Source organism: Solanum dulcamara, chromosome 8, assembly GCF_947179165.1.
Source record: "Solanum dulcamara chromosome 8, daSolDulc1.2, whole genome shotgun sequence".
Classification (NCBI taxonomy): domain Eukaryota; kingdom Viridiplantae; phylum Streptophyta; class Magnoliopsida; order Solanales; family Solanaceae; genus Solanum; species Solanum dulcamara.
In genome coordinates, this window is record NC_077244.1 from 68,637,691 (window position 1) to 68,665,541 (window position 27,851).

General features: G+C 33.6%; 2 protein-coding genes across 2 annotated transcripts; both read right to left on the bottom strand.

Annotated features, from left to right (window-relative positions):
• Positions 1 to 11,634: 11,634 nt before the first annotated feature.
• On the bottom strand, positions 11,635 to 13,636 carry LOC129901214 (uncharacterized). Its single transcript, XM_055976342.1, has 3 exons — positions 12,789 to 13,636; positions 12,212 to 12,693; positions 11,635 to 11,864 (listed from the first exon to the last, which is right to left on the bottom strand). Exons 1-3 carry the CDS (start codon positions 12,910 to 12,912, stop codon positions 11,838 to 11,840), a joined length of 633 nt encoding a protein of 210 aa, XP_055832317.1. The 5' UTR covers positions 12,913 to 13,636; the 3' UTR covers positions 11,635 to 11,837.
• Positions 13,637 to 13,773: 137 nt separating this feature from the next.
• On the bottom strand, positions 13,774 to 15,258 carry LOC129901213 (inorganic pyrophosphatase 1-like). The gene is made up of 4 exons (XM_055976341.1): positions 15,033 to 15,258; positions 14,747 to 14,868; positions 14,429 to 14,630; positions 13,774 to 14,330 (listed from the first exon to the last, which is right to left on the bottom strand). Exons 1-4 carry the CDS (start codon positions 15,168 to 15,170, stop codon positions 13,977 to 13,979), a joined length of 816 nt encoding a protein of 271 aa, XP_055832316.1. The 5' UTR covers positions 15,171 to 15,258; the 3' UTR covers positions 13,774 to 13,976.
• Between the last annotated feature and the right edge of the window lie 12,593 nt (positions 15,259 to 27,851).

The following is a 27,851-nucleotide window of genomic DNA, read 5'->3' on the forward strand; positions in this document are numbered from 1 at the left end:
CTGAAGAGGGAGATTTATAGGGAGGGAAAAAAAGGGAATTAGGTACAAAAAATAAGATGCTAAGGGAATATTACACAAGTTAGTGGTAAGTTAACGCAAATCCACTCAAATTCCTATAGCCACTTGGTTTTGTTCTTTCGGCATCCTCAACTTATTTTGGATATTAGCCGTTAGATTTTGGTATACTTGATTGTCACGGATCATCCGACGGTGAATACATACATTTTGCTTTATGGAAAAAATAACTTTCATGTATTAGCCGGGAGGTTTATGGAAATTCGAAGGAATATGACAGAATATTCCATGCAGGGGAATTTAGTTCTCCGAAAATTGAACAAAATCCTTCTAAGAATTACATAGGAGAATAAATCTACATTTATGTGATATAATATAGGAATTACTTAAGAATAAATCTAGATTTATTTATGTGATGTGATATAGGAATTACGTAACTATGGGTTTTTTCAGTGTTCTTTGATTATTATTTTTGAGGGAAATTACGTGAATAAGCAAATATATACTAGTTAATTAGTTAACATAGTTATAGTTTATTTAATTTGTAATTCTCCACTAACATTTAGCATTAATTATGGTTCGAGTTTGTATAATTCAAAATTTGTATAACCTTTGTATGATATAATTTTGTATAATATAATTTGTATAACTGTTTAAAGTTCAGATATTTGTATTTGTATAAATTCGTTATTTCGAGTTTATAAAAAAATAGCTCAATTATCCGCGAATTATACAAACGAGGCAGTTTAAACTATAGTTATAGCTAAGGAGCCCAATTAAATTTATTATAGTGGCTATTTATGAATTTTTTTTTTAATTACTCCCTCCGTCTTATACTAGTTGTCCCTTTTTTTCTTTACACGCCACTTAAAAATCATAAATAAAAATGGTAGTTCTACTAATTTATCCCTTAAATATTTTTTCTTCAAACTTTACAAACGTGTTTGCACTTTCAAAAAGGAATTAATTGTATGGCTAAAAAAAATATTTTAAAAAATAATGTTCTCTTAATTTTCTAAATTGACAATTAATTTGGACATTTATTTTTAATAAAATGTGAACAACTAATATGAAATGGAAAGAGTATTACATAAGTGTCATAACTCGAGCCTGCACCCTAGGCATGACCAGCACTCAAAGTGGTCACAAACGAATCTTTGGCCTGGTTTATTACTATAATGAAGATTATAAGACATGTGTAGAAGGTTTTAGAAAAAGAGTATGCAATAACTTTAAGCATTATTTTACATATATATATATATATATATATATATATATATATATATATATATATATATATATATGTAAAACAATGCTTAAAGTTATAACTCTACTGACTCGTCTATGAAACTTCTAACATACTGAAGATAGGTTACTAGGACAAGACCCCAGGCTACCTAAATACTCACTTAACAATATATACCAACTACTAATACTTAAGATAAATTGAAATCCTCCAAAAGTAAGGAGGTCTTATTAAAGTTGGATAAAAGTAGTATTAATTTGTGTTTGTTGTCATGAATACCTGTGCCGAATAACGCCAGTACATGAAATGTACGTTATGTAAAATAGAAGAGTGAAACAATTGTCTAAAACTTAACATACTAAGCTGATTTGAAGCAAGGTCAACTGATTAGTAAAACATGTCTGTGTGATTTAACAAAAAAAAACTTTAAAACTGAATATATGCAATAATATCAAATACATAAAATAATATAACATTACTTTTCTTGGGAGTTTCTCTAATCGAAAACCATCACTTTGAGCATTGTGATGATACAATGTCTTGTCTACGTTGCCATAGACATCCAATACCTTGTCAGGGTAAAGGACAAACTTAACTAATGGATTCAATCTTTGAGTCCTTACCAGGGGCGTTCTAAGGAGTCGCCTGCATCAACGACACGATCATATCCTACGCTGGTGGTGCAATTTTGGAGTTTGAATTATCTAAACCCTCACCTAATCCGGCGTTCAATATTACTCCCAAAACACACAATGTGCTCAATAATTGTAAAGATACCCCACTATAGGGAACATGTCCCACTTTAAGTCTATGCTCAATAATACTTGAAAACTGAATTGAACTCAACTTTAAAAACTTGACTATGCTTTTGTGAAAATTTTACTATGCTTTCTCAATGTGAAATATGCTTTCTTTAAGAAACTGTCTATACTTTCTTTATGAAAATGTGCATTTTGATTCAAAAATATACTTTTTTGAAACTTTTCAAAATTAATGCACATACTTAAAGCAAAATATACTTTCTTGAACTCTTTTTTAAAATACTTCTTTAAAATCTTGAAACTTATTTTACTCATGAAAACAATGCATGTGGAATGTTATGACAAGATTCTCAACAACCTTTAGCTAAGAAGGGGTCATGTGGTAAAATAGCAGGAACCCAATCAATCAAGGATTATTAACAACATGAAGTATAATGATTTCAATAATAGAAACAATAATGGGAATATTCTAAATAGAAGAATTCGACAAATCATGAACTTTGGGAAGAAATCTTAACTTTGATCTTACTAACTAAGATTATAGATGTAGGGTGTGAGAAAGAACTTAGTTCCTCAGTATGATGGTCTTACATACCTTACTGATGAAACTTGAAGAAGAACCTTGGAAGATGAACAGTAGCCGTCCGACATTTCTTAAAGCTCCGTTGAAGATCAACTTACACTTTCAGCCAGTCGGTGAGTCCTCCTAGTTCCTGGAGGATATTGGGCCTTCCTGTACAGTTTTTGGATTATCTCTTCTTTATTTAGATTGTCGGTAGCCATGGGCTTGTCATTGGCACCTTTTAGACTTGAATAGAGGCTTCATAGACTGAGATGTGAGGAGGTCGAGCGGTCATCTTGAGGATTCCTATTTTGATTATCGTCTTGATTGTAAATGTTTGGCCTTCGGCCCTTATGATATGAGAAGTATTTCTTAAATTGAGTTTTCTGCTAATAGAATGTGCTTGAATGAATGAGTGATTGTCCCAAGTGGTTCGCTCGGAGGTCAGAGATGGCCTTCGGGTGCCGGTTACGTCTAGGGTACCCTCCCGGGACGTGACAGGCATCATATTTTTCTCATAAAATAAGCCATCAAATTTCGTATCAAGTAAATATACCTAATTTGCTTGTACATGCTATACTACAACAACAACAACAACAACAAACCCAGTATAGTCCCACCATGTGGGGTCTGGGGAGGATAGAGTGTACGCAGACCTAACTCCCACCTTAAAATGTAGGGTGGCTGTTTCTGAAAGACCCTCGGCTTAAGAGAGAAGAACAAGGGAGGAGAAACAAGGAAAACAAGACATAGGTCAGTAGAGCCAGGCATATAGCAAACAATATAAAAATATGAATAATGAGAGAGATAAAGTCAGGGTAGGAAAGATTGGGGATAAATGAGCATTAACTACTATAGATAAAATAGGATACCCAAAGTAAACTGGGCCAACTAATATAAGCAGTAATACCATGCAAAAATCATATGTTAATAAACAAATAAGCGCGACTACGACTACTATGGAGAAAAGATAGGCCACCTAGCCCACTATCTTAGTCTGAGTCCTCCACAGCCTCATATCTAAGATCATGTCCTCGGTGAGCTGCAACTGTGCGATATCATGTCTAATCATCTCTTCCCAATACTTCTTCGGCCTCCCTTTGCCCCTCCTGAAACCGTCCATAGCCAACCTCTCGCACCTCCGCACTGGAGCATCTGTGTCTCTCCTCTTCACATGCCCAAACCATCTCAGTCTCGCTTTCCGCATCTTGTCCTCCACTGATGCCACTCCCACCTTGTCTCTGATATCTTCATTCCTAATTCTATCCATCCTAGTGTGCCCATACATCCACCGCAGCATTCGCATTTCCGCCACTTTCATCTTCTGAACATGAAGTTTCTTGATTGGCCAACACTCCACCCCGTACAATAGAGTCGGTCTAACCACCACTTTGTAGAACTTGCCTTTGAGTTTTGGTGGCACTTTCTTGTCACACAGCACTCTGAAGGCGAGCCTCCATTTCATCCACCCTGCACCGATACGGTGTGAAACATCGTCGTCGATATCCCCATCTTCCTGTATAATAGACCCAAGGTACTTGAAGCTTCTTTTCTTTTGAATGGCCTGGGTACCAAGCCTCACTTCCCCGTCAGCCTCACGCGGTAGGACATTGAAACTGCACTCCAAGTATTCTGTCTTGGTCCTACTCAATTTAAATCTTTTAGACTCCAACGTCTGTCTCCAGCCCTCCAGCTTATCGTTAACTCTGTTGTGAGTCTCGTCAATCAGGACTATGTCATCCACGAACAACATACACCAAGGCACCTCACCTTGTATTTGTCTTGTCAATTGATCCATCACTAGGGAGAATAGAAACAGGCTAAGAGTTGATCCCTGGTGCAACCCCATCGTAACAGGAAAGTGCTCCGAGTCCCCTCCTACCGTCCTTACCCTGGTCTTAGCTCCATCATACATGTCTTTAATTGCTCTAATGTACGCCACAGGTATATATTTCGCCTCCAAGCATCTCCATAGGACCTCTCTTGGAACTTTGTCATAGGACTTTTCTAGGTCAATGAATATCATGTGTAAGTCCCTTTTTCGCTCCCTATACTGCTCCACCAATCTTCTTACAATATGAATGGCTTCTGTAGTCGAGCGCCCCGACATGAATCCAAACTGTTTCTCTGAAATAGACACACTACTCTTCACCCTCATTTCTATCACCCTTTCCCACACTTTCATAGTGTGACTTAGCAGCTTGATACCTCTATAGTTGGTGCAGCTTTGAATGTCTCCCTTGTTTTTGTACACGGGAATGATTGTACTCCACCTCCATTCTTCCGGTATCTTCGATGTCCTGAAAATGACATTAAACAGCGCAGTCAGCCACTCCAATCCTACCCTACCTGCCTTCTTCCAAAATTCCCCAGAATCTCGTTAGGTCCGGTCGCTTTTCCCCTACTCATCCTACGAACAGCTCCCTTAACCTCCTCAACCTTTATTCTCCTACAATACCCAAAGTCGCGACGCCTATCCAAGTGCTCCAAGTCTCCCAACACAAAGTCTCTGTCCCCTCCTTCGTTCAAGAGTTCGTTAAAGTATGACTGCCATCTCTGTCTAATGTGGGATTTCTGTACCAGTACTTGTACATGCTATATTATATACACAAAATCATATCATGTGCAATTAGTCATATCTCATATTTTTTATTAGGCCAGCAAACTCTTTTTTTATTTTTCACACAATCTTCATATATTTGAATCAAAAGGAATTGTAAGACTCACACAACCAATAAAGTTGTATTTCACAATTTTTCAAGAGAAAATACATAGAAACCCCATTAAACTATGACCCTTTTTTTAAAAAGACACCCAAACTTTGCAAGGGTCCTATTACATCACCAAATTAGTTTAAAATGAAATTATTCAATTATTTTTGTGCATCTAACACAGAAAGTGTATATCACTCTCCTAAAGAACGTGAAAATTAAAAAAAAAGATTAAATTTTATTTTGCAATATTTTTTATTAAATATATTTATAACCTTTTACTTTACTGTTTAAATCTTTATTTTTATTTTTTTCTTCTTCTCCTTCCTAAGCTTCATCATTGAAGGAGGATGGCAATGACTTCAAGGATATTCTTTTCTTTCTCTTTCTCTTTTCATTTTCCATTTTGATTGGATTTCGATGACGAAGAGATTCAGTTGTAATTGATTTTCTCTGCAATAGCGACGATTTTATTGTTTCCTCTTTGATTTGTTCTTTTCCTTTTTGGCCGGCAGGGGTGAGAAGCGCCGGAAAGTTGATGGCGACGACATCGAAGAAGGAATCGTCGGCGTTATTTTAGGTGACACCTTATCAATTATGGGGGCTGAAATTATCCTATCTAGATACAACCCATGTTGATTTGGAGCAAAAATCAAAGACAAATTACACACAAAAAAGGATTTTAATAAAGATTTGAATTTTTAATTTTAATTTTGATTTGATGATAGAAATGGTGTTATAGCAATGGAGGTGATGGTGGCCACGTCACTGGATTGTCGGCGAAGAGGAGCAAAGGGAGGGTTAAGGCGTTAAGGAATTGAAGAAGGAATGGAAAATAAAGAATTAAAGCTTAAAAAAACAAAAAACATAAATAAAAATAAAGATTAGAAAATTATGTAAATTTGACACATGGCAAGCAATAATTGGTGTGTGATTGCACCTTCTTGCTTATAGGTGGGATTGGCAGAAAAATGAGATATTTATTTCACTTTAAACTAATTTAGTGGTGTAATAGGACCCTCGCAAAGTTTAAGTGTCTTTTTAAAAAAAGGGTCATAGTTTAGGGGGGTCTTTTTGTATTTTCTCATTTTTCAATATAATGTGACTTGTCAAGAAAAGTTTCATCACATGTTTTTAGGACATTTTTCATTTCAAGAATGAAATTTTTCTCCCCCAAAATATTTAATGTCAAAAGGGTTGCTCAACATTTTTTTAATCATTTCTTTGATAACATGTTAGAGTCAAATTCATCAACTCATATCCAACAATAACATGTGATTTTTTCAAGATTAATAAAGGCACTTGTAATACTCTTTTTAGAGCATTTCTCAAATATGCAAAAATCACAATTTCACAATGATTTTTTTCCTCATCTCATGAACCACCACTATTTTTAGAATTTTGAATATCACTTTGAGTTCATGAAAACTATTATCACTTCATTCATAAAAATATTAAGTAAAAAGTATTTTACCTTTTCTCTGCTTGAATTGAGCAAGTAAAAAAAAATATTTTACCCGTACATCTCTTCTCTTTCATCTCTTGAAGAGAGCGACGTTTGAGCAGAATGATGAGATCTCCAATCTTGATATCCGTATTTTTTCAAACTGTAACAGAAACATGAATCTCCTTAAAATTGTAGGTGTAATATACCACAATTACAATAAATTACAGTTGAAAATAAAATAAATAAAAATGAATAAAAAATATTCAGGATGAAGTGCGGATATCTTGCTCTCTATAAGGAGATTCAAGCCCACTGCGGCATAATCTACACCGATCCAGTAGTAATACTCTTGACTTATCTTCTCCAAGATACAACAGCCCGACAAAGTTGTACAACTCAAGCAACTCCAGATTAGTTAAAGAGTCCAAAGCTCCACAAAAAGAACACCTTCCTTCAATATATAATTACTCTTTTTTGTATAGTAAAATAGTTGAAGACTTAGAATAATTTCTTTGTCTCAACTCTCTCTTTCACTACATTAATCTCAATTTAAACACAAAATAACCTTCTCATCTTTTCTTACACTCTTTTCTCTTGTTCATTTCTTGCACACAAATCCATCACTATTTATAGGTGAGGAATTCTTCCTTGCAATGAATTGAAAGATTATGGGTAGTAAATTGGGTAAATGAATGGCCCAAATATTACATAAGTTACAAGAATAAAGAGGTAGAATAATGGTGAAATGAAGAGATGGTGGTTACAAAAGTTATCAATAACTAATGACCACATTCTACCACCATTGATGAGAGTAAAGAGGCACAAATGTAATGTCCACCTATTGACATAACATGATACATAATGTGACATATTATATATTTTTATTAATATTAAAATGTCACACTAACAAGTAATTTAATAAAGTGAGAATATATTTAATTAAATATTACTCCTAAAAATTATGTACAGAACGCATATGATGCATCTAATTTTTTTTGATATAAAAATCAAATGCGGGTAAATATTTACGGTAACAGTAACAAGAAGGGAACCTGAATTAATAAGAAAGCAAATGGTGTTTCTAGATTAGGAGATATTCGAGCATAATTCCAATTGTTATTTCAATAGTGGTGGTGGTGATTATGATCGATGCTTTAAAATATAAAAAAAAAAGAAGAAATATATGAAGAAATTAAGAGAATTTCAATTGTTATGTTAATAGTGATAGTGGTGATTATGATCGATGATTTAAAATATAAAACAAAGAAATATATGAAGAAATTAAGAGAATGTTTTATATATATATATATATATATATATATATATATATATATATATATATAAAATATAGTATAAGTTTCATTAAAAAAAAGTCAATCGAACCCATCTCTTCCCTAGCACTAAGTGAATCAGATTCAGATTATATGTGCATGTGGTCCAAATATTGAATATGAAATTAAAGTTATCAATTGAAAATGGAGCAAAAATATTCACCTTTTGAATGATGATATGTCGGTTCTTTCCAAAGGAAATTACGTAAAAGCTTTGCATAATTATTACGCTTTATCTGCAATATGATCAAGGTACTGTACTAGTAGTCACTTCGTGAAATTCAATGAATTCTGTATTTATCAGTGCTATGAACTCAAGAGTAACAATTCTGCAGTTATCAGTGCTATGAACTCAAGAGTAACAATGGAAGCTTCTACCATTAACAGAGAGGAAGAAACTAACTGAAGAGCTGATTTGTGAAATGTGAAACTTAGCCTCATTTCTATTGAATCAAGAGTATATATATGATCAGAAGAAGAGAATGAAAATATCTAATCTAAACTAACTAACTGATCACGTGTGAAGTGCTAACTAACTGACTAACTAATTAGCTTAACAAACTAACTAACTAACTGGCCTAACTAAATGTGACTGTTGTACAATAATCTCAACACCCCCTCTCAAGTTGGAGGTGGGGACAACACAGCCAACTTGTCAAGAATAGAAGAGTGTTTAATTCCCGTGAGAGCCTTGGTCAGAATATCAGCCTGCTGATCCTGTGTGGCAACATGATGCAAGGAGATGAGTCCTTGTTGAAGAACTTGCCTGACATAATGACAATCAACTTCAATGTGCTTAGTCCTCCCATTGAATACAGGATTCTTGGCAATATGTATAGCATACTGACTATCACAAAATACTGAGATTGGCTGAAGGAATGGAACGTGTAACTCAGTAAGTGATCGACTCAGCCAAACCAGTTCTCCCACTATCTTCCTAAGGGACTTGTATTCAGCCTCTGCAGATGATAATGAAATAGTGTCTTGTTTCTTGGATTTCAAACTTATTGGGCTACCTCCTACCAACACTATGAACCCACTGACAGATTTTCTAGAGTCAGGACAGAGGCCCAGTCTGAATCACAATAACCTCTAATATGAAAATTTGGTTCTTTAGATATAAACAGCCCTAAGGTAGGATCAGACTTCAAGTACTTTAAAAGATGGAAAGCAACTTGTAAATATGGTTCTCTGGGATCTTGCATGAATTGGCACAAATGTTGGACACTAAAAGCAATGTCCAATCTGGTATTAGTTAGGAAATTAAGGTTCCCAATTAGTTTTCTATAATAAGTACCATCTCTGAGGGTTGTTCCTTTATTTGCTTTCAACTTGGTATTAGGGTCAAGAGGAGAAGTTAGTGGACTTAGGTGCAGGCAGTCATACTCTTTCAATATGTCAAGAACAAATTTCCTTTGAGATATGACAATTCCCTGTTGTGTATGTAACACTTCCATACCTAAGAAATAGTGTAGCAGTCCCAGGTCCTTAATCTTGAATCTGTTGTACAGGTAGACCTTTAAATCTGCTATCTGGTAGAGTTTGTGCCTGTAAGGACTATATCATCAACATACACTGCTACATAAACTGACATGTTTTTTTTTTCTTCTTGAAGAATAAGGAGTAATCATACATAAAGTGAGTGTAACCCTTAGAATAAAAGGGCTTCAGTGAGCTTAGCATACCATTGCCTACTAGCTTGTTTAAGTCTATAAAGGGACTTATTCAATTTGCAGACTAAATTTGGAGATGTCACTGCAAGTCCGGGTGGTATCTCCATGTATACTTCTTCATTCAAATCTCCATTAAGGAAAGCATTGTTGATGTCTAGCTGGTACATGGTCCAACCTTGCTTGACTGTTGTAATGAGTAAGGCTCTAACTGTGGTCATCTTGACTACAGGGGAAAAGGTTTCAGTGTAGCCAATACCAGCTTGTTGAGTATAACCTTTGACAACAAGTCTTGCTTTAAGTCTTTCAATACTACCATCTGTTTTATGTTTAACTTTGTATACCCATTTGCAGCCTATAGCTTTCTTTCCATAGGGCAGTGGAACTAAATACCATGTGTAGTTAGAGTATAAGGCATTAAACTCTTGAGTCATGGCAACTTGCCATGCAGGATCAATGGCAGCTTTTTTGTATGAAGTTGTTTTTCTGTCAATGCAAACATTTCTCACAAAATCTTGACTAGCAGGAACTAAAGTATTGTGAGCTAAATGGTGATGATTGAAAAATAGAGCTCTAAAGGAAGTGGAAGGTAAAGTGGAAATTGGTATTGATGCTTTCAATTGTGGTATATAATGGACATAATTTTTCATATGAGCTGGTGTTCTAAGGCTTCTAGTGGATCTCTTAGGTTTAGGTGGATGAAGCTCACAAAATTGATTGGTTGATGCAGATACATATGGTGGTGGAGTAGGATCTGATGGGTGTGAAGGTGAGGATATTACAGGATCATGTGATAAACTGTGCGAAACACTGTCTATTTGAATTAGTTGGAATGTCTTGTGTGACAAACGTAGCTGATTCACTCAAAATATCAATTAAAAGAGGAGACTGCAATGAAGAAGTAGGTGGAACAGAAATAGAAGACATATGGAAAAAAAACACAGCTTCACGGAAAACAACATCCCTAGAGATATGTATTCTGTTTGTGGACATATTTAGGACCTTGTACCCTTTAGTTTCAAAAGTATATCCAACAAAAATGTGAGGAGTAGCTCTAGGTTCAAATTTTATTCTGTGGGGTATGGGTACAGTGGGGTAACATAGGCATCCAAAGCTTCTCATATGAGAATATAGAGGCTTCTTTTTATACAAGACCTCATAAGGACATTTTTTTTTCAACACAGTAGATGGGTGCCTATTTATAATGTATGTAGCACATAGGATACATTCTCCCCAGTACTTGATGGGTAGTTTATATTGAAATAAAAGTGCCCTGGCCATCTCAAGTAAGTGTTTGTGTTTTCTTTCCACCACACCTTTCTGTTATGGTGTGTAGGGACATGTTTTCTGGTTAATGATTCATTTGGTGTAAAAGAAGAGAGTTGCTTCTGTATTAACAAATTCCAGACCACTGTCTGTTCTAACTATTTTGATGGTGGCTTGGAATTGGTTCTCTACCATGACAATAAATGCCTTTAAGGTTTGTAAAGCATTGCTATTAGAACTCAATAGTTATATCCAAGTGGATCTACTGAAGTCATCTACAATAGTGATGAAGTATTCGAAGTGGTTGTGAGTGATTGTATGGTAGGGTCCCCACAAATCAACATGAATAAGTTCAAAAGGGTGTGAGGTCAGTGTGGTTCTTGGTTTGAAGGGTAGTCTTTCTTGTCTTGCCATAGGATAGATAGAACACATAAATGGATGTTTAGGTGAAAATTTGACTGGGTTAGTGGAAATATCCTTCATTTTGACAAAAGGGACATGTCCCAATCTATTGTGCCACATAACATTTACATCATCTATAGTGTATGCATGAGAACCAGAAATCTGAGAAATAGAAACAGAATCAGTCACATGATCTTGACTCTTGAGAATATAAAGGAGAGATAACAGGAGAAATAACAGGTGAGTTCTCAGCATTCAAAAAAGAACCACACTTCTTATTATTCAATGTGTGGAAAGGGCATACTTCATTACAAGTATTACACAAAGGTACACTATTACAGGAGAAGTTATTGTTCAGAAGTGCAGAATCAGAAATCTTCAAGCACTTGGGACATAGGAAGTAGAGACCAGCTTCTGCCCTACCAATCACCTGAGGCTCTTCATTGAAGGGGCCTGCATGAAATAATAGATTTTATTGAAACTGATAATGGAATTAGAATGTAAAGTCATAGTGTGAATGGAAATCAAATTATATTTGAAAAATGGCACTAACAACACCTTTTCCAAACTAATCATTGATCTTAATGTCACACTACCAATTTGAGTCACCTTGACTTTATAACCATTGGGTAGTACTACTAACAAAGGATAGGGTAGAGTGATAAAGCTATGTAAAAGGGATATATTGAAGGTCATATGGTTTGAAGCTCCTCAATCCAATATCCATGAGTCAGATTTATTTCTTAAACATTCACATGACAGTTTTCCAAAATCACTAGAAGAAGTACAGATAATTATACCTGCAAAGTCAGTTGTGCTATTAGCAAAATGTGAACTGGTGGTTGATCCTTCAGCTCCATCTGAAAATGCTGAAGCATCTCTTGAACATGACTATATTGGTCTTTAGTGAGACTCACATTGAACACCTCTTCATGTTTTTCTGTTGATCTACTAGTAGCCAAATCTTGTGTGCAATGGACATTTGTCACTGTTCTATTCCCATTTCCTCTATTATATCTAGGAGCATTGTTATTCTGACCATTGTTCTGATTGTATCTTAGAGGTGCTGGTCGGAAAGTGTTAGGTCTCTGAGTTGTGTTGTGCATATTGTTATTCCTTTGACCTGCTTGATTGTTGTTGTTTGGATAGACATGAAGTAGATAGCAATTCTCCCGGAGATGACTGGAACTCTTACAGCAGTCACAAAATCTGTCCTTATAATGAGATTGAGAGTTAGAGTTTAGTGAATAATTTGTCTTATAAGCTTGAGGTTTACCAGCACCTGCATGTAAAACAGTAGATTCCAAAGTAAGATGGTTGGCAGGCTTTCATAACTCAAAATAGATGACCTAACGGCCACCGCCCGACTAAACATACCAATAGTCATTTCCCTCTGATGTTCATCCTGGACCAACAAAGAGAATGCCTGTGCCATGAAAGGCAGGGGATTTATCATGAGTATGCTTCCTCGTATTACTATGTAGATTTCATTTAGTCCCATTAGGAATTGGATTAGTCTTTTGTCTTGCTCAGCTTTATGAATTGTTGCCTTTGCTCCACAAGTGCAGTTGCAGGTGCATTGAGTTTTAACATTGAAAGTGCTAAGTTCTTCCTAGAGTTTCTTCAATTTGGTGTAGTATCCTGCGATATCAAGGGAACCTTGAGACAATTCATTGATTTCTTTTTGTATTTGGTACAATTTTGCACCATTAGTTTTCTCATATCTATCTTCCAGCTCTCTCCAAAGCTCAATAGAATCCAGAACATATTCAACACTATCAGCTATCTCCTTAGACAATGAATTCAGAATCCAAGATGTGACAATGTCATCACATCTCTCCCATTGTCTATACGTTTGGTGATCAGGTTTTGGTCGTGGACATTCTCCATTGATGAACCCTAACTTGTTCTTTATTGATAATGATCGAAGAACACTGCGTCTCCATGATCGATATTCAATTCCGGTGAACTGCACCGGCACAAGCATCGCACCTGGATTATCAGAGGGATGTATATACAGAGAAATGCCCCCTATCTTAACTGGATCACGACTCATAAAATCTATTCCTACTTGGAGGAGATTCATCAATTTCATCACCATTTGTCATTGTTCAGTCAATCGAAGATGAAATTTTCTCGAGAAAAAAAAATGAATAAAAAGAAATCGCGAATCAGACGGAATAAAGGGATGAAGAAACGAATACTTCAGAATCAAGAGTGTATATCTAATCATAAGAAGAGAATGAAAATATCTAATCTAAACTAACTAACTGATCACGTGTGAAGTGCTAACTAACTGACTAACTAATTAGCTTAACAAATAACTAATTAACTGGCCTAACTAAATGTGACAGCTGTACAATAATCTCAACACACTTTTTTTACTTTTGATAGAAAAATGCCATACATAAAAAACTAATTACAGCAATCTCATAGCCCACTTTTTTAGTTTATCTCTTTGTTCATGTTAATCAACAGAGAAACCGTATTTAACTCTCTAAAATCAAAATCAATTGCAAGTCAGAAGCTTCATGGTAATGAGTTGAGGAATCTTGACATTAGTATTTAGTAAGGCACTGGAAGAGCCCGTGGCAACGCTCCATGAGCTGCTTTGGACATTGTATGGAATTTGCACTCCACTGATAACAATTGGCTTTCTTCAACAGTGATTGTGTTGATTAGTTGTAGAAGAATGTGCTCGAGTTCTTCCCCATCAATCCACTCGTGGACCGCTGCTTTTACTAGTGTCCTGTTTTCGTTTATCAAATTCCAAGCAGGGAAATCTTTTCTTGGCATGACAAAATCAGCTTCCCTGAGCTTCAAACTGGGGCAGAAATCGCCGATTCCATCACCTAGATAGATCATTATTTTCTTCCCTTCCTTAGCCATGGTGGCTTGAATTCTTTCTACTATCAGACCCTGCATTAAACAGAACAACAATTAGGAAAAAGAATTAGTTAATTACATATTATATTCTAAAATCTTTTTTTTTTAAAATGGATGGAGTATTTATTTACCTTGCACATGTTGGGAGGGCAGAGATTGCATCCATGAGGGGATGTGTGAAAATCAACATAAGGGAGGATTCGAAGCCTGCCTTCCTCATCGACGTAGCCTGGATTCGTGTTGATCTCCGAGAAACAATCCCTAATTCCGAGATGCTTCAAGACTGTTTCAATGAAGAATACATTTGCATCGCTTATTACCCTCAAATCACAACTGAATTATCACACATTGGAATTAGTATAAACCCATAACAAATTCTCTGATTTCTATGAAGCAGATTTAAAGAAAGCAGAGGAAATACAAAATGGCTGTTCTTGAAAGATACATACCCTAATGCATGTGCTGATTTAATGGCTGGGACAATGCTGGGGTGTATGGGAACCCGTTTCAGTACCTCTTTAATGTCTTCAATAGTTTTGCCTTGTATATGAAGCTCCTTCATCGTCCTATCCTGTAATTTGAAACAGAAAGGAAATTTTCAGCCTCTAGCCAGAGAAAAAAAAAATGCAACATCATATCATTATTAGGTAGCCCATTGCACAAAGCTCAAAAAATAAGCATAAAAGTATAGTACGTAAAAAGGGCATAAACATGAAGAGAAAAAGGAAAACTAACCATGAGAGAGTTCCAGGGCATAGTGGGAAGAAGCTGATTGAACAAATCAGTAGCGCCTAGCTCATCCACCACCCAATTATCACTGTCCACGTCGATGATCGTCTTGTCGAAGTCGAAAACCACTACGATTCCAGCCATTTTTTTGAGTAACTACTCTATGGACGTTAGAGACTAAAAGACCTTTGTTTCTTGTTCTTTTGGGATTTATTTGGTTTTGTGAACACCAAACTGAAGAGGAAGCTTTATAGGGAGGGGAAAAAAGGGAATTAAGTACAAAAAATAAGATGCTAAGGGAATATTATATAAGTTAGCGGTAAGTTAACGCAAAGCCACTCAAATTCCTACAGTCACACGGTTTGCTTCTTTCGTGATATCGTACGGTGGTTTTATGGTCAAAATTATTTTTCATTTATTAGTTGGGAATGATTTATGGGAATTCGAAGGGAATATGACAGAATATTCCAGGGGAATTCAGTTCTCCAAAAATTACGATTGAACAGAATCCTACTAGGAATTACATAGGAGAATAAACCTAGATTTATGTGTATACAATATAGGAATTACACAACTATATGTTTTTACGATATTCTTTATATTTTTTTATTTCTTTCTTCGTTTTATATTAGTTATGCACTTTTTTCGTTACACGCCCTTAAGAATTTTTTTTAGAACTTTACAAACTTATTTACACTTTAAAAAGGAAATAATTGTAAGGGTAAAATGAAAAAAATATATATTTCTCTAGTATTAATAAATTGAATAATTTAAAATAGCTATTTTTAGTAATGTGGATAACTAATATGGAATGGAGAAAGCACTACGGGAAGAAAAATGACTTCCGTGCGTCCGGACATAAGTAAGAAAATTCTCCTCATAAAATATATTTTCAAACACCAAAAAATAATTCTCTGTGTATAGTATTTTTGTAAAATATAATTTTAGCATACCAAACACGCATATTTGAATATTTAGCAGTGACAGTAGGGTAAAAGTTAATCAACACGGAAATTTACATCAAACATGTAAACTTATTATTGTTAAATAATTTAATCATGTAGGGATACATGTTAATTAGTTATAAATTTATTATAAAATATTAAAATCTATATACAAACTACATACACATATCATATATCTATATTCTTAATATAAAATTCAAATGTAGGTTAATATTTACGGTGACAGTAACAAGAAGGTAACTTGAATAAGAGAGCAAATGGTGGTTCTAAATTAGGAGATAATCGAGCTTAGTCTCCCAACTGTTAGTTTAACCGTGGTAATGGCGATTATGATGATTTAAAATATAATATAAAAATATATGAAGAAATTAAGAAGATGTTTTGTATATTTTGTTTTATATATAATATAAGTTTTTAACAAAAAAATTACATATAATTTTTCATTAAAATATAATTTGATGTAACCTATCTCTTCCCTAGCGCCAAATGAAACAGATTCAGAATTATATGTGCTATGCCATATTAAAGTTATCAATCGAAATGATGAAGCAAGAAATATTCACGTTTTGAATGATGATCGTAACGAATGTTAACTCATTCCGGAAAAAAATATGTGGAAGATTTTTATAATTATTATGAAACTATGCGATCAAAAAATATTTTTATGATTGAAGTTATATACTCTAATATAGGACTCAATATATTACTAAAATGCAATTTTTTATTTTCTTCCTACTATATTGAGCTCCAAACTTTAATGACATGCATATAGGATTAGCACTATTGGAGATTTGGAGCAGCAAGATTTGATCCCATTTATTTGCACAAAGTACAGGATGTATATTTGTGTTATTAATCTGTATTATTAAAATACTGAAAATCGAAATATTGAAAAATTTCATAAGAAACAGGAAGGTTTAAAGAGTATTTTTAAAACCAGTAAATAAAAAAGAATCTGAAAATATTTTTATTAAGAAAGAAAATCGAGTCTACTGAATGCACAGTGTTTCCTTTAGAAAATTATTCTCCCAAGTATCTGAGGTTAATGGAATATATCCTCCATGATAAAACAATCTTACTTGCCAGTGTATCGGTACCTAAAATCATGGTGCCAGCGAACCACTCAACGACAATAAAGAACACTAGAATTTATTTGTGCAGAAGAAGAAGTTCAGAAAATTCATTGTTGAAAAATGATAAGAAACCCCTCTATTTATAGACTACAAAGAGTAATATGAACATCTGCTTATTGTACCTTATTGAAAAAAGACACAACTCTTCAAAAAAAATTACAACCCTTCAAAAAAGTCACAACCCTTCATTTTTCATTTATACCTTTCAAAACCAACAATTTGTAGGTATATTTTACTTTTATCTTCATTTTTGTAAATATAGATCCAGTGGCATACCTTTTACTTTGTGTATCCATTTAATTTCTATGTTTTATGTATCCTAATATCTTGATTAGAATAGAACTTATTTATAGATATGGATAATTGAATGACCTAAACTTTGTCAATTTGGAAGAAAGAAAAAAACTTGAGAACAGTTTAACAAGAAAGGTAAAATAGAAATAGTGTCATGTATGATCCGTCCAATAAATTTTGTGATCGAACAATTAAACAACACATATAAGTTTTACCAAACGGTAAAAGTTTTGGCAAAACTTGCAAATAATTTAAGAAGGCATGTAGAATAAATGTAGTACCAAGTCTTGCCAATCAGGCAAAATTTAACAATTGAACAATAAATGCATGTTTTGTCAATTCGACAAGATTTATGAACAATTTAATAAGATAGATAGAATAAATGCATGTAGTGTGATGAATTCTTGACAAACAAGTAAAACTTATTAATAATTTAACAATTCAGGTAAACTTTGCTCATCCGGTAGAAGTTGTGAATAGTTTATACCAAAATTAGGGTAGCTCGTATAATTAACTTGTGAACATGGCAAGTTTTCCTTATTCTATAGAATTTGTGAATAATTGTTTACAAAGTTATGTCTAGCTTGACATAACTTCTAAATCAAGACATGGTCTGCCATCTGAGCAGATTTGTGAACAATTTATACCATAGTTATATCTTGCCTGGCATAATTTGTGAACAAGATATAATTTTTCAATCCGATAAAACTTGTGAAGAATTTGTATGAAAGTTATGTTCTCGCTTGACATAATTTATGAACAAGACATGGTATGTCATCTGAAAAGATTTGTGAACAATTTGTCTTGTAGTTATACACTACCTGACATACCTCTTGAACATGATATGATTTTCCAATCCGACGGGATTTGTATCAAAATTATGCCCCATTTGACATAACTTGTGAAAAAAATTGAAATGTAGATTTGACAACACTCGTAAGTAATTTAACAAGATAGATAGGATAAAGATTATACTTAAGATATTTCCTCCCAACACAATTTGTTAAGAGAGTATTTCATTCTTCCAATACAAATTCTTCAAGCCATGACAAAAATTAAACAATGGTCTCAAATGATCCTATTTGTGCAAATCTCTCTGTATGTAGCAGTGTCTTATGGACCATTTTAATACTCAGCCCATAACTTGTATGTTGGCCTTCTTCTCAACCGGGCTTTTGTAATCACTTACTAGTTACTGCACCAATTTCAAACGGGCCAAAATTCAATGGCTAGTAATTTACAAGCCCAAATATTTTAGTGGATGTTTAAGTTTGGTGGCTTATGACCAAATAGTTAAAAGTACTACTATTAATCAACATACTTATCTACAAGAATATCTTTTATGTTTTGGCAAAAGTAATGGTAGGGGTTCTTGACAAGATGTGAAACTTCACCTCTTTTTCCTTTCTTTTCACACTTCACTTCTCGTTTTGATGATGAAAGGCCACCTTTTTATATGCTTCATTCACATTTCTGATTCCTTTTTATAGCTAACCCAGATAGGTGGCTAGTCCATGTTGTACAGGGCCCGAAATGAATCTGATTGGGCTGGCACGCACGGGCTAATTCTTGGGAAGACTACCTAACTATCCGCGAAAACTAAACTAATTACATTCATAAATAATTAAATGGAAAAATTACCTAAATACACAATAACACAATCTATTTTATCATATTTTTTAAAATTCTCTATTATTTGAAAAAATTATAAAAATTTCTACTTGTTAGGAGTAGTGGCTGTCCACATTATGGGACCCACTATAAGAAAATTTACTCTTTCATCCTTATCTCATCTATTCATTCAGGCTATAAATAGCCATACACGGAGAAGAAATAAACACACCTATTTTCCTTCTATTCTGTTCTTCCTCCTGTTCCCTTATTTACTCTTTCTCAAATTGTTCATTTGTTTAAATTTTATAATACGTTATCAGCACGAGGCTCCGGCTATTTGGTTTTGAAGGTAACAAAAAGCGGTAAGAATTTTATTTAATTTTCTTTTCATAAAATGGCAAATATTTCAAAAATTGAATTTGTTGCTTTGGATATCTCTGGAAAAGATTACTCCTCATGGGCACTAGATGCCGAAATTCATCTTGAATCGATGGGTTTGGCAGACACCATCAAAGATGATAACACGGCATCTAGTCAAGACCGTGCAAAAGCTATGATTTTCCTCCGCCACCATCTTGACGAGGGTCTTAAATTACAATATCTTACATTAAAAGATCCCTTGAAATTGTGGAAAAATTTAAAAGAAAGGTATGACCACCTGAAGTTGGTCATGCTTCCACAAGCACGTTATGACTGGTTAAATCTGAGACTGATGGACTTTAAAAATATAACTGAATATAATTCTGCTTTATTTAGAATTATAGCTCAGTTAGCTTTATGCGGAGATGAAAACACGAAACAAGATAAACTTGAAAAAACATACTCCACATTTCCACCCGCGAATATGCTCCTGCAGCAGCAATATCGCGAAAAAGGCTTTAAAAAATATTCTGAATTACTTTCTCACCTTCTTATAGCTGAAAGACATAATGAACTATTAATGAAAAATCATGATAGTCGGCCAGTTGGTTCTTTGCCACTCTCTGAAGTGAATCAGGCAAATTCTAACCAACGAGAAAGAGGCCATGGCCCCAGTCGTGGTCGTGGTCGTAGTCAAAGAAGAAATTTTAATCATGATGCTCGGCTGACACCGAGAAATAACCAGCAATATAAAAGGCAGGGTAAAAAGCCAGAAGCTTTACCGAAGAATAATTCAAAAACAATATGTCATAGATGTGGATGTGTGGGGCACTGGTCGCGGATTTGCCGGTCATCAAAACGCTTGGTTCAGCTATATCAGGCATCGTTAAAGAGGGCAGAAAATAATCCAGAGACAAATTTTATCTCTGAGGACAATATTGAGCCCATGCATCTGGATGTAGCTGATTTCTTTAATTTTCCAGAAGTAAATATGAATGTTGATAAGCCCGATAATATTTAAACAATTCTCTTTGTTGTTGTATGTATTAAATATTATGTTTGTATTTTTCTAGATCCATGTAATAAAATAAAATTTTGTATAATAAATTATGTATTAATTATAATATTTATTTTCTTTCTTTGTGAACAAAATATGGAAATGCCTCAAATCTTGTTTGGATCAATGATAAATCACGAGGATATTTGTGTAATTGATAGTGGAACAACTCATGCTATATTTAAAGACGAGAAATATTTTTCCAATTTACTTAGAAGAAAAGCTAATGTTACTACAATTTCTGGTAATTCAAAAATGATAGAAGGCTCCGGAAGAGCTACTATAATTCTGCCTAAGGGAACAAAAATTGTTATAGAAGATGCACTATTTTCTTCTAAATCCCCAAGAAACTTGTTAAGTTTTAAAGATATCCGCAGAAATGGATATCATGTTGAGACACTAAATGAAATAAATATTGAATATCTTTGTATAATCAAGAGTGTCTCAGGCCAGAAATATATTTTGGAAAAATTACCAACTTTGTCATCTGGCCTATATTATGCAAAAATTAGTGCAATTGAAGCACATATGATCGTAAACCATAAGTTTACTGATCCAAATACATTTGTGCTATGGCATGATCGAATAGGTCATCCTGGATCAATAATGATTAGACGAATTCTTGAAAATTCAACTGGACATCCGTTAAAGAACCAGAAGATTCTTACGAATGATAAATTTTCATGTGCTGCTTGTTATCAAGGCAAATTAATTGCCAGACCATCGACCCTGAAGGTTGGCATCGAATCTCCTGGCTTTTTAGAACGTATACATGTAGATATATGTGGACCTATTCATCCACCTAGTGGATTGTTTAGATATTTTATGGTCCTAATAGATGCATCATCTAAATGGTCTCATGTGTGCCTGTTATCATCTCGCAACCTGGCGTTTGCGAAGTTGTTAGCACAAATAATAAGATTGAGAGCGCAATTCTCAGATTATCCAATTAAGGCCATTCGCCTTGATAGTGCTGGAGAATTTACATCCCAAGCATTTAATGATTATTGCTTATCAATTGGGATAAAAATTGAATATCCTTTTGCTCATGTTCATACTCAAAATGGCCTTGCAGAGTCATTTATAAAGCGCCTACAATTGATAGCAAGACATCTACTAATGAAAACAAAATTGCCAATTACTGTTTGGGGTCATGCTATTTTACATGCAGCAACACTTGTACGTCTCAGACCGACACATTATAATAAATATTCTCCGTCACAATTAGTATTTGGTCATGAACCAAATATAGCCCATTTAAGAATTTTTGGTTGTGCGGTATACGTGCCTGTAGCACCACCACAACGTACAAAAATGGGCCCTCAACGAAGGTTGGGCATATATGTTGGGTTTGACTCACCCTCTATAATTCGATACCTTGAACCGTTGACTGGAGATTTATTCACTGCTCGATTTGCAGATTGTCGGTTTGATGAAACAAATTTCCCGCCATTAGGGAGAGAGAAAAAAGAACCCAAAAAAGAAAAAGAAATTGCGTGGAAAGTTTCATCACTATCACATTTTGATCCACGCACCCGCACATGTGAACAGGAGGTCCAGAAGATCATCCACTTACAGAAAATAGCAAATCAAATGCCAGATGCATTTACTGATTTGAAACGGATAACTAAGTCACATATCCCTGCAGTGAATGTACCTATCCGAATTGATGTCCCAAAAGGACCATCTATAAGTATCATAGCTTCTGAATCCCAAACACGCCAGAAACGTGGTAGACCGTTGGGTTTAAAGGATAAAAATCCTAGAAAGAGAAGCGTGAGAAATAATAAAGATGATACTACAATAGAACCTCCTGAAGAAGGTCAAGATTTGAGTAATCCTAATATTCCTGAAGAAATCAGTGAACCCGAGACTCAAGTGAATGAAGAACTTTCAATAAGTTCTTTCGGTGATGAGATAAAATTAGATCGATCTAAAATCACGATTGATAATGTTTTTGCATATAATGTTGCACTTAACCTTATGCAAGATAGTGAAAGTCTTGAGCCTAAATCCGTCGAAGAATGTCGACGTAGATGTGATTGGCCAGAATGGCAAAAGGCAATTCAATCAGAATTAGACTCACTTGCTAAACGTGAGGTTTTTGGACCTGTAGTCCAAACCCCTGAAGGTGTAAAACCAGTTGGCTATAAATGGGTTTTTGTGCGAAAACGAAATGAGAAAAATGAAATTGTAAGATATAAGGCACGCCTTGTTGCACAAGGATTCTCTCAAAGACCCGGAGTCAATTATGAAGAAACATATTCACCAGTTATGGATGGAATAACTTTTCGATATCTCATCTGTTTAGCTGTACATAAAAATCTTGAAATACATCTAATGGATGTAGTTACAGCTTACCTTTATGGTTCACTTGATAATGAAATTTACATGAAAATTCCAGATGGATTAAAATTGCCTGAAGCATGTAAAAAGTCTCGGGAAATGTACTCAATAAAACTGCAAAGATCATTATATGGTTTAAAACAATCAGGGCGTATGTGGTATAATCGCCTCAGTGAGTACTTGATAAATGAAGGCTATATAAATGATGTCATTTGTCCATGTGTTTTTATTAAAAAAACGGAATCAGAGTTTGTTATACTCGCCGTTTATGTTGATGACATAAATCTCATTGGAACCCCTGAAGAGGTCCAAAAGGCAATTGAATATTTAAAGAAAGAATTTGAAATGAGAAAACTATTTTCTCTTCTGCTTCTTTTGTTATTCTCTCCTAGTTAATATTTCTTAAATTGCTCAACTAGTTTATCTGCAAATTGAACATTTAGCAGACGGGGTTTTTGTCCATCAATCTGCCTACACTGAAAAAATCTTAAAAAGATTTTACATGGACAAAGCACATCCATTAAGTACTCCAATGGTTGTTCGATCACTTGAAGTGGAAAAAGATCAATTTCGACCTCCAAGAGAGGATGAAGAAATTCTTGGTCCTGAAGTACCATATCTCAATGCTATTGGTGCACTTATGTATCTTGCTAACGCAACTAGGCCTGATATAATATTTTCTGTTAATTTGCTAGCAAGGTATAGTTCTTCCCCAACGCGAAGGCATTGGAACGGTATCAAACATATTTTGCGATACCTGAAGGGTACTATTGATATGGGTTTGTTTTATACTAACAAAGGTTGTGCAGACCTTATTGGTTATGCAGATGCAGGTTATTTATCAGACCCACATAAAGTTCGATCTCAGACAGGTTATCTGTTTACACACGGAGGGACTGCTATATCATGGCGATCTACAAAACAGTCCATTGTTGCTACTTCTTCAAATCATGCTGAAATAATAGCAATTCATGAAGCAAGTAGAGAATGTGTGTGGTTGAGATCGATGATATAGTTCATCAAAGAAAGATGTGGTCTGGAAAATAATGTTAAAGTACCCACAATTATATTCGAAGACAATGCCGCATGCATAGCTCAATTGAAAGGTGGCTTCATAAAAGGAGACAGAACGAAACATATTTCACCAAAATTATTCTTCACACATGATCTTCAGAAGAACAGTGAAATTGATGTACAACAAGTTCGTTCAAGTGATAATCTTGCAGATTTATTCACAAAGGCATTACCAACATCAACTTTTGAGAAGCTAAGGCATAAGGTTGGAATGCGCCGTCTCCAAAATATCAAATGAAGTTTTCATCAGGGGGAGTAAAATACGAACTGCACTCTTTTTTCCTTAACCAAGGTTTTGTCCCACTGGGTTTTCCTTGTAAGGTTTTTAATGAGGCAGCAATCAAAGCGTATTACCAGATATAGATGTTCAAAATAACTTTGTATATTTTTTTCAGTAGATTTTTTTTTTACGCATGGACATCCAAGGGGGAGTGTTAGGAGTAGTGGCTGTCCACATTATGGGACCCACTATAAGAAAATTTACTTCTTCATCCTTATCTCATCTATTCATTCAGGCTATAAATAGCCATACACGGAGAAGAAATAAACACACCTATTTTCCTTCTATTCTGTTCTTCCTCCTGTTCCCTTATTTACTCTTTCTCAAATTGTTCATTTGTTTAAATTTTATAACACTACTCTCTTTTATTCTTGGATACATCACTTTACGTGATGTATCAGGATGTACGTGATGTATCGAGGACGTTGAGTGATGTATCCGGAATTGATAGTGATGTATCATGACATTTTGAGATGTATCCGAAATTGATACGCGATGTATCAAGACATTTTGGGATGTATTCGAATTCCACCAAATTTAAGGAATTTTTGTAATTTGAAAAGGAATAGGGATAGAATATAATTAGCTCGTAACACTATGAATTTTGTGTAATCTCTACTAATTAAATACTATCCTTAAAGTAAGAAAAAACTACTTTATTAGACATATATCCATACCATATTTATTAATTCTACCTATGCTTTTAAATTATTATATATATTTTTACTAATTAAGAATTTTGTACCATATTTTAAGCTAGATACAAAATTAGAGCAATTAAAAATCTGAACACATTTTGTAACCCCCAAGTAACGCATTCATCATAATCAACTCACACTCTCTCATCATAATCAACTCACACTCTCTCATCAATCTCCCATCTCATGTTCATCACCCCCATTCTCTCTCTTCATTCATTCTCCCTTAGCAGATTTCTTCCATTAAATCATAAAACTCCGTATAAAAAAAGGAGCAATACAATTTTGAGGTTTATAACTATCATTTAAGTCAGGTGTTTGATTTTTCTATAGCTTTTAATTCACATGGTCTTTTACTTTTTGATAGTTATATCAAATTAAGAATAAGAAGCTATACAATACATTATATATCAAAATGCTAATAGTTGTTAACCAAAAGAATTGCAATGAAAAAAAATACAAAATGAATAGGTAAAATTTAAAATTAATGGACTAAAACGATAGCTTTTAATTTTATTTTTGCAAATGAAATGAACGGGGTAGTAGATTAACAAATTTGTATAATCGTTGATGAAAAAAATAGAGTGTTAGTCAAAAAAAAATTAAAACTCAGATCTTATTTCTTCTGTTGATGAACTTCTTCTTCTTCTTCTTTTTATCAGTTTTGATTAATATGTTAGATCTATAATTACATTAATATAGTAACATATTGGGATAAAAATTTGAAGAGAACAAGATAATAATTGTGAAAGATTCGTTAATGGTAGAATATTAAATAGAGAAAATAAAGAAAAAGAATAAAGAAGAAGAAAGATGAAGAAGAAGAAGGGGGAGGAGGAAATAAAAAATATATATGATTTTTTAGGCTCTTCATGCGCTTATTTGGAGTGAAAATCACATAAGTTGCCAAGTTAACAAAAAGTGTCAAAATGACATAGTCCGACCTTATCTTAGATGTTCAAAATGTACCGGGCTTACTTGAGATGCATAAGTGAAAAATTGTGTCAACTTTAGAGGGCTGTCGATGGATTCCGCCTTGAAAGTATCAAACACATGTATCTAATATCCGAATTATGGTAGAAATAGTAATATTGAAAACTAACGTAAATGAAAATAATTTACTTCTAAACTAGTGAGATTTGTGTTGTTTACCCTTAAAATATTATCCTTTAAAGCCATTTGATAAAGTTGGATTTCTTTGACAAATGTGAACGAAGCTCCACAGCATAACTAGGTTATATTTTGTTTGGTTAAGTTTTTGAGAGGTTAACAGTGATTTTTTTTTAAAAATATTTATTTTTTAAAAGAATGAGTTGTTTGGTAAGTTTTTGAAAGAAAATAAGTATTTTTGAAGAGTAGCAAAAACTATTTTTCAAAAGCTAAAAAAATAATTTTTTTCTCAAAGTACCTTTTTGATAAAGACCTTTTAAAAATTTTGGTCTAATGTAGATTCACATCTTGTAATCTACTCTCACATGTTCTTTTTTTTTTTTTTTGGTTTCTCATCCGGTGTTCGGAGCCTGGAACCCGTAGGTTCCGATTAAATTCGGATTATGCACTATAAGACCCATTTGCGAGTGACGATCCCAATAATATTTTCTCTTCTCCTATCCTTTGCTTAGTTTTATTTTTGATCAAGCACTAATTGTTATTCAAAAATACATTTTAAATTTATTAATTAAATACAAATTATTTTCTCGCTAAAAATATTTTATTTTTAAAAAATACTATTGAAAAAATGAACTTCTCAAAATAAATTAATTTTAAAAGTCTAACCAAACATACTAATCATGTTGCTTCTTTATCTATCATCATGCAATTTATTTGTTTTTTTCTATTTTATCCTACTCTCTTTAAACTTGTTTCAAAACAGAAGGCAATATTTACGTCAAATGGTCCCAACAAGCTCAAAGAACTTATACCCCTAAATAGGACATAATTCGAACTTTAATTTGACACGTGTGTGCTTGATGTTTTGAAAAAATAATTTTCAATTTCATTTTAATGTTTGATTGGTCAATTTTTTTTAAAATATTTATTTTTTTTAGAAAAATAAATCTCTTAAAAATAAGGAAGATGACTTTACTAGTGGAAGTAGGAAAAACAAGTTCTAAAACAACATTTCATATTGATTGTGTCTCCCCTCCCCATTCTATTTTAGAACCATCTCTATTCTATATACTGATTGGACGCATCAAGAGAAGATTCATTCCTTAAATAAAAAACATTCCTCAACCCTTCGATGATACGACATAGTACATATCATTTACTGTAAAATCTTCAATTTTCTGTGTTACCCATGTGGTATATATCATATATTGATAAAGTATTATAATTATAGCGTATTGGTTCATTCATTCATGAGACGTTCTTTAGCCTTCTATGATATTCACATGGTATACATTATATACTGACAAAACATCATAGAGGAATGATCATCTCTTTATTTTTTAAAACTCCTTGGCTATTTAGTCTTTATGACACTTACATTGTATATATATCATATACTAATAAAATATGATAGAAAACTGATTAATTTCTTTAAAAAAATTCCAGTCTTCTATGTTATTGGGTACCCACGTGACATATATCATGTATTGATATACTATCATAGAGGACTAATTTATTTCTTAAAAAAAGAGTTCAATCCTCTTTAATATCAATCCGATATATGTCATATATTGACAAACTATCAAAGAAGGTCGGTCATTCATTAAAAAAAAACAACAGAAAATTTATAAAAAGACAAAAAAGAGCTTAAGCTTAGCTTTGATATTTTAATTTTTATATTATTTATCAAGTTTATTTGTGAAAAAATTATTAAAAATAGAGTCATATTATAGATATAAATTTGTTTTTATTTTCAAAAGTTTTTTTTATTTCTTATTAATTTAAGTTTTAACTAATAAAATAGTGATTCTAATATTTTTTCTCAATTATTTTTTAATTGTAGTTCAATTGTTAGTATTGTATATTTTTGTTAATCCTAAAATGGTTAAAATAT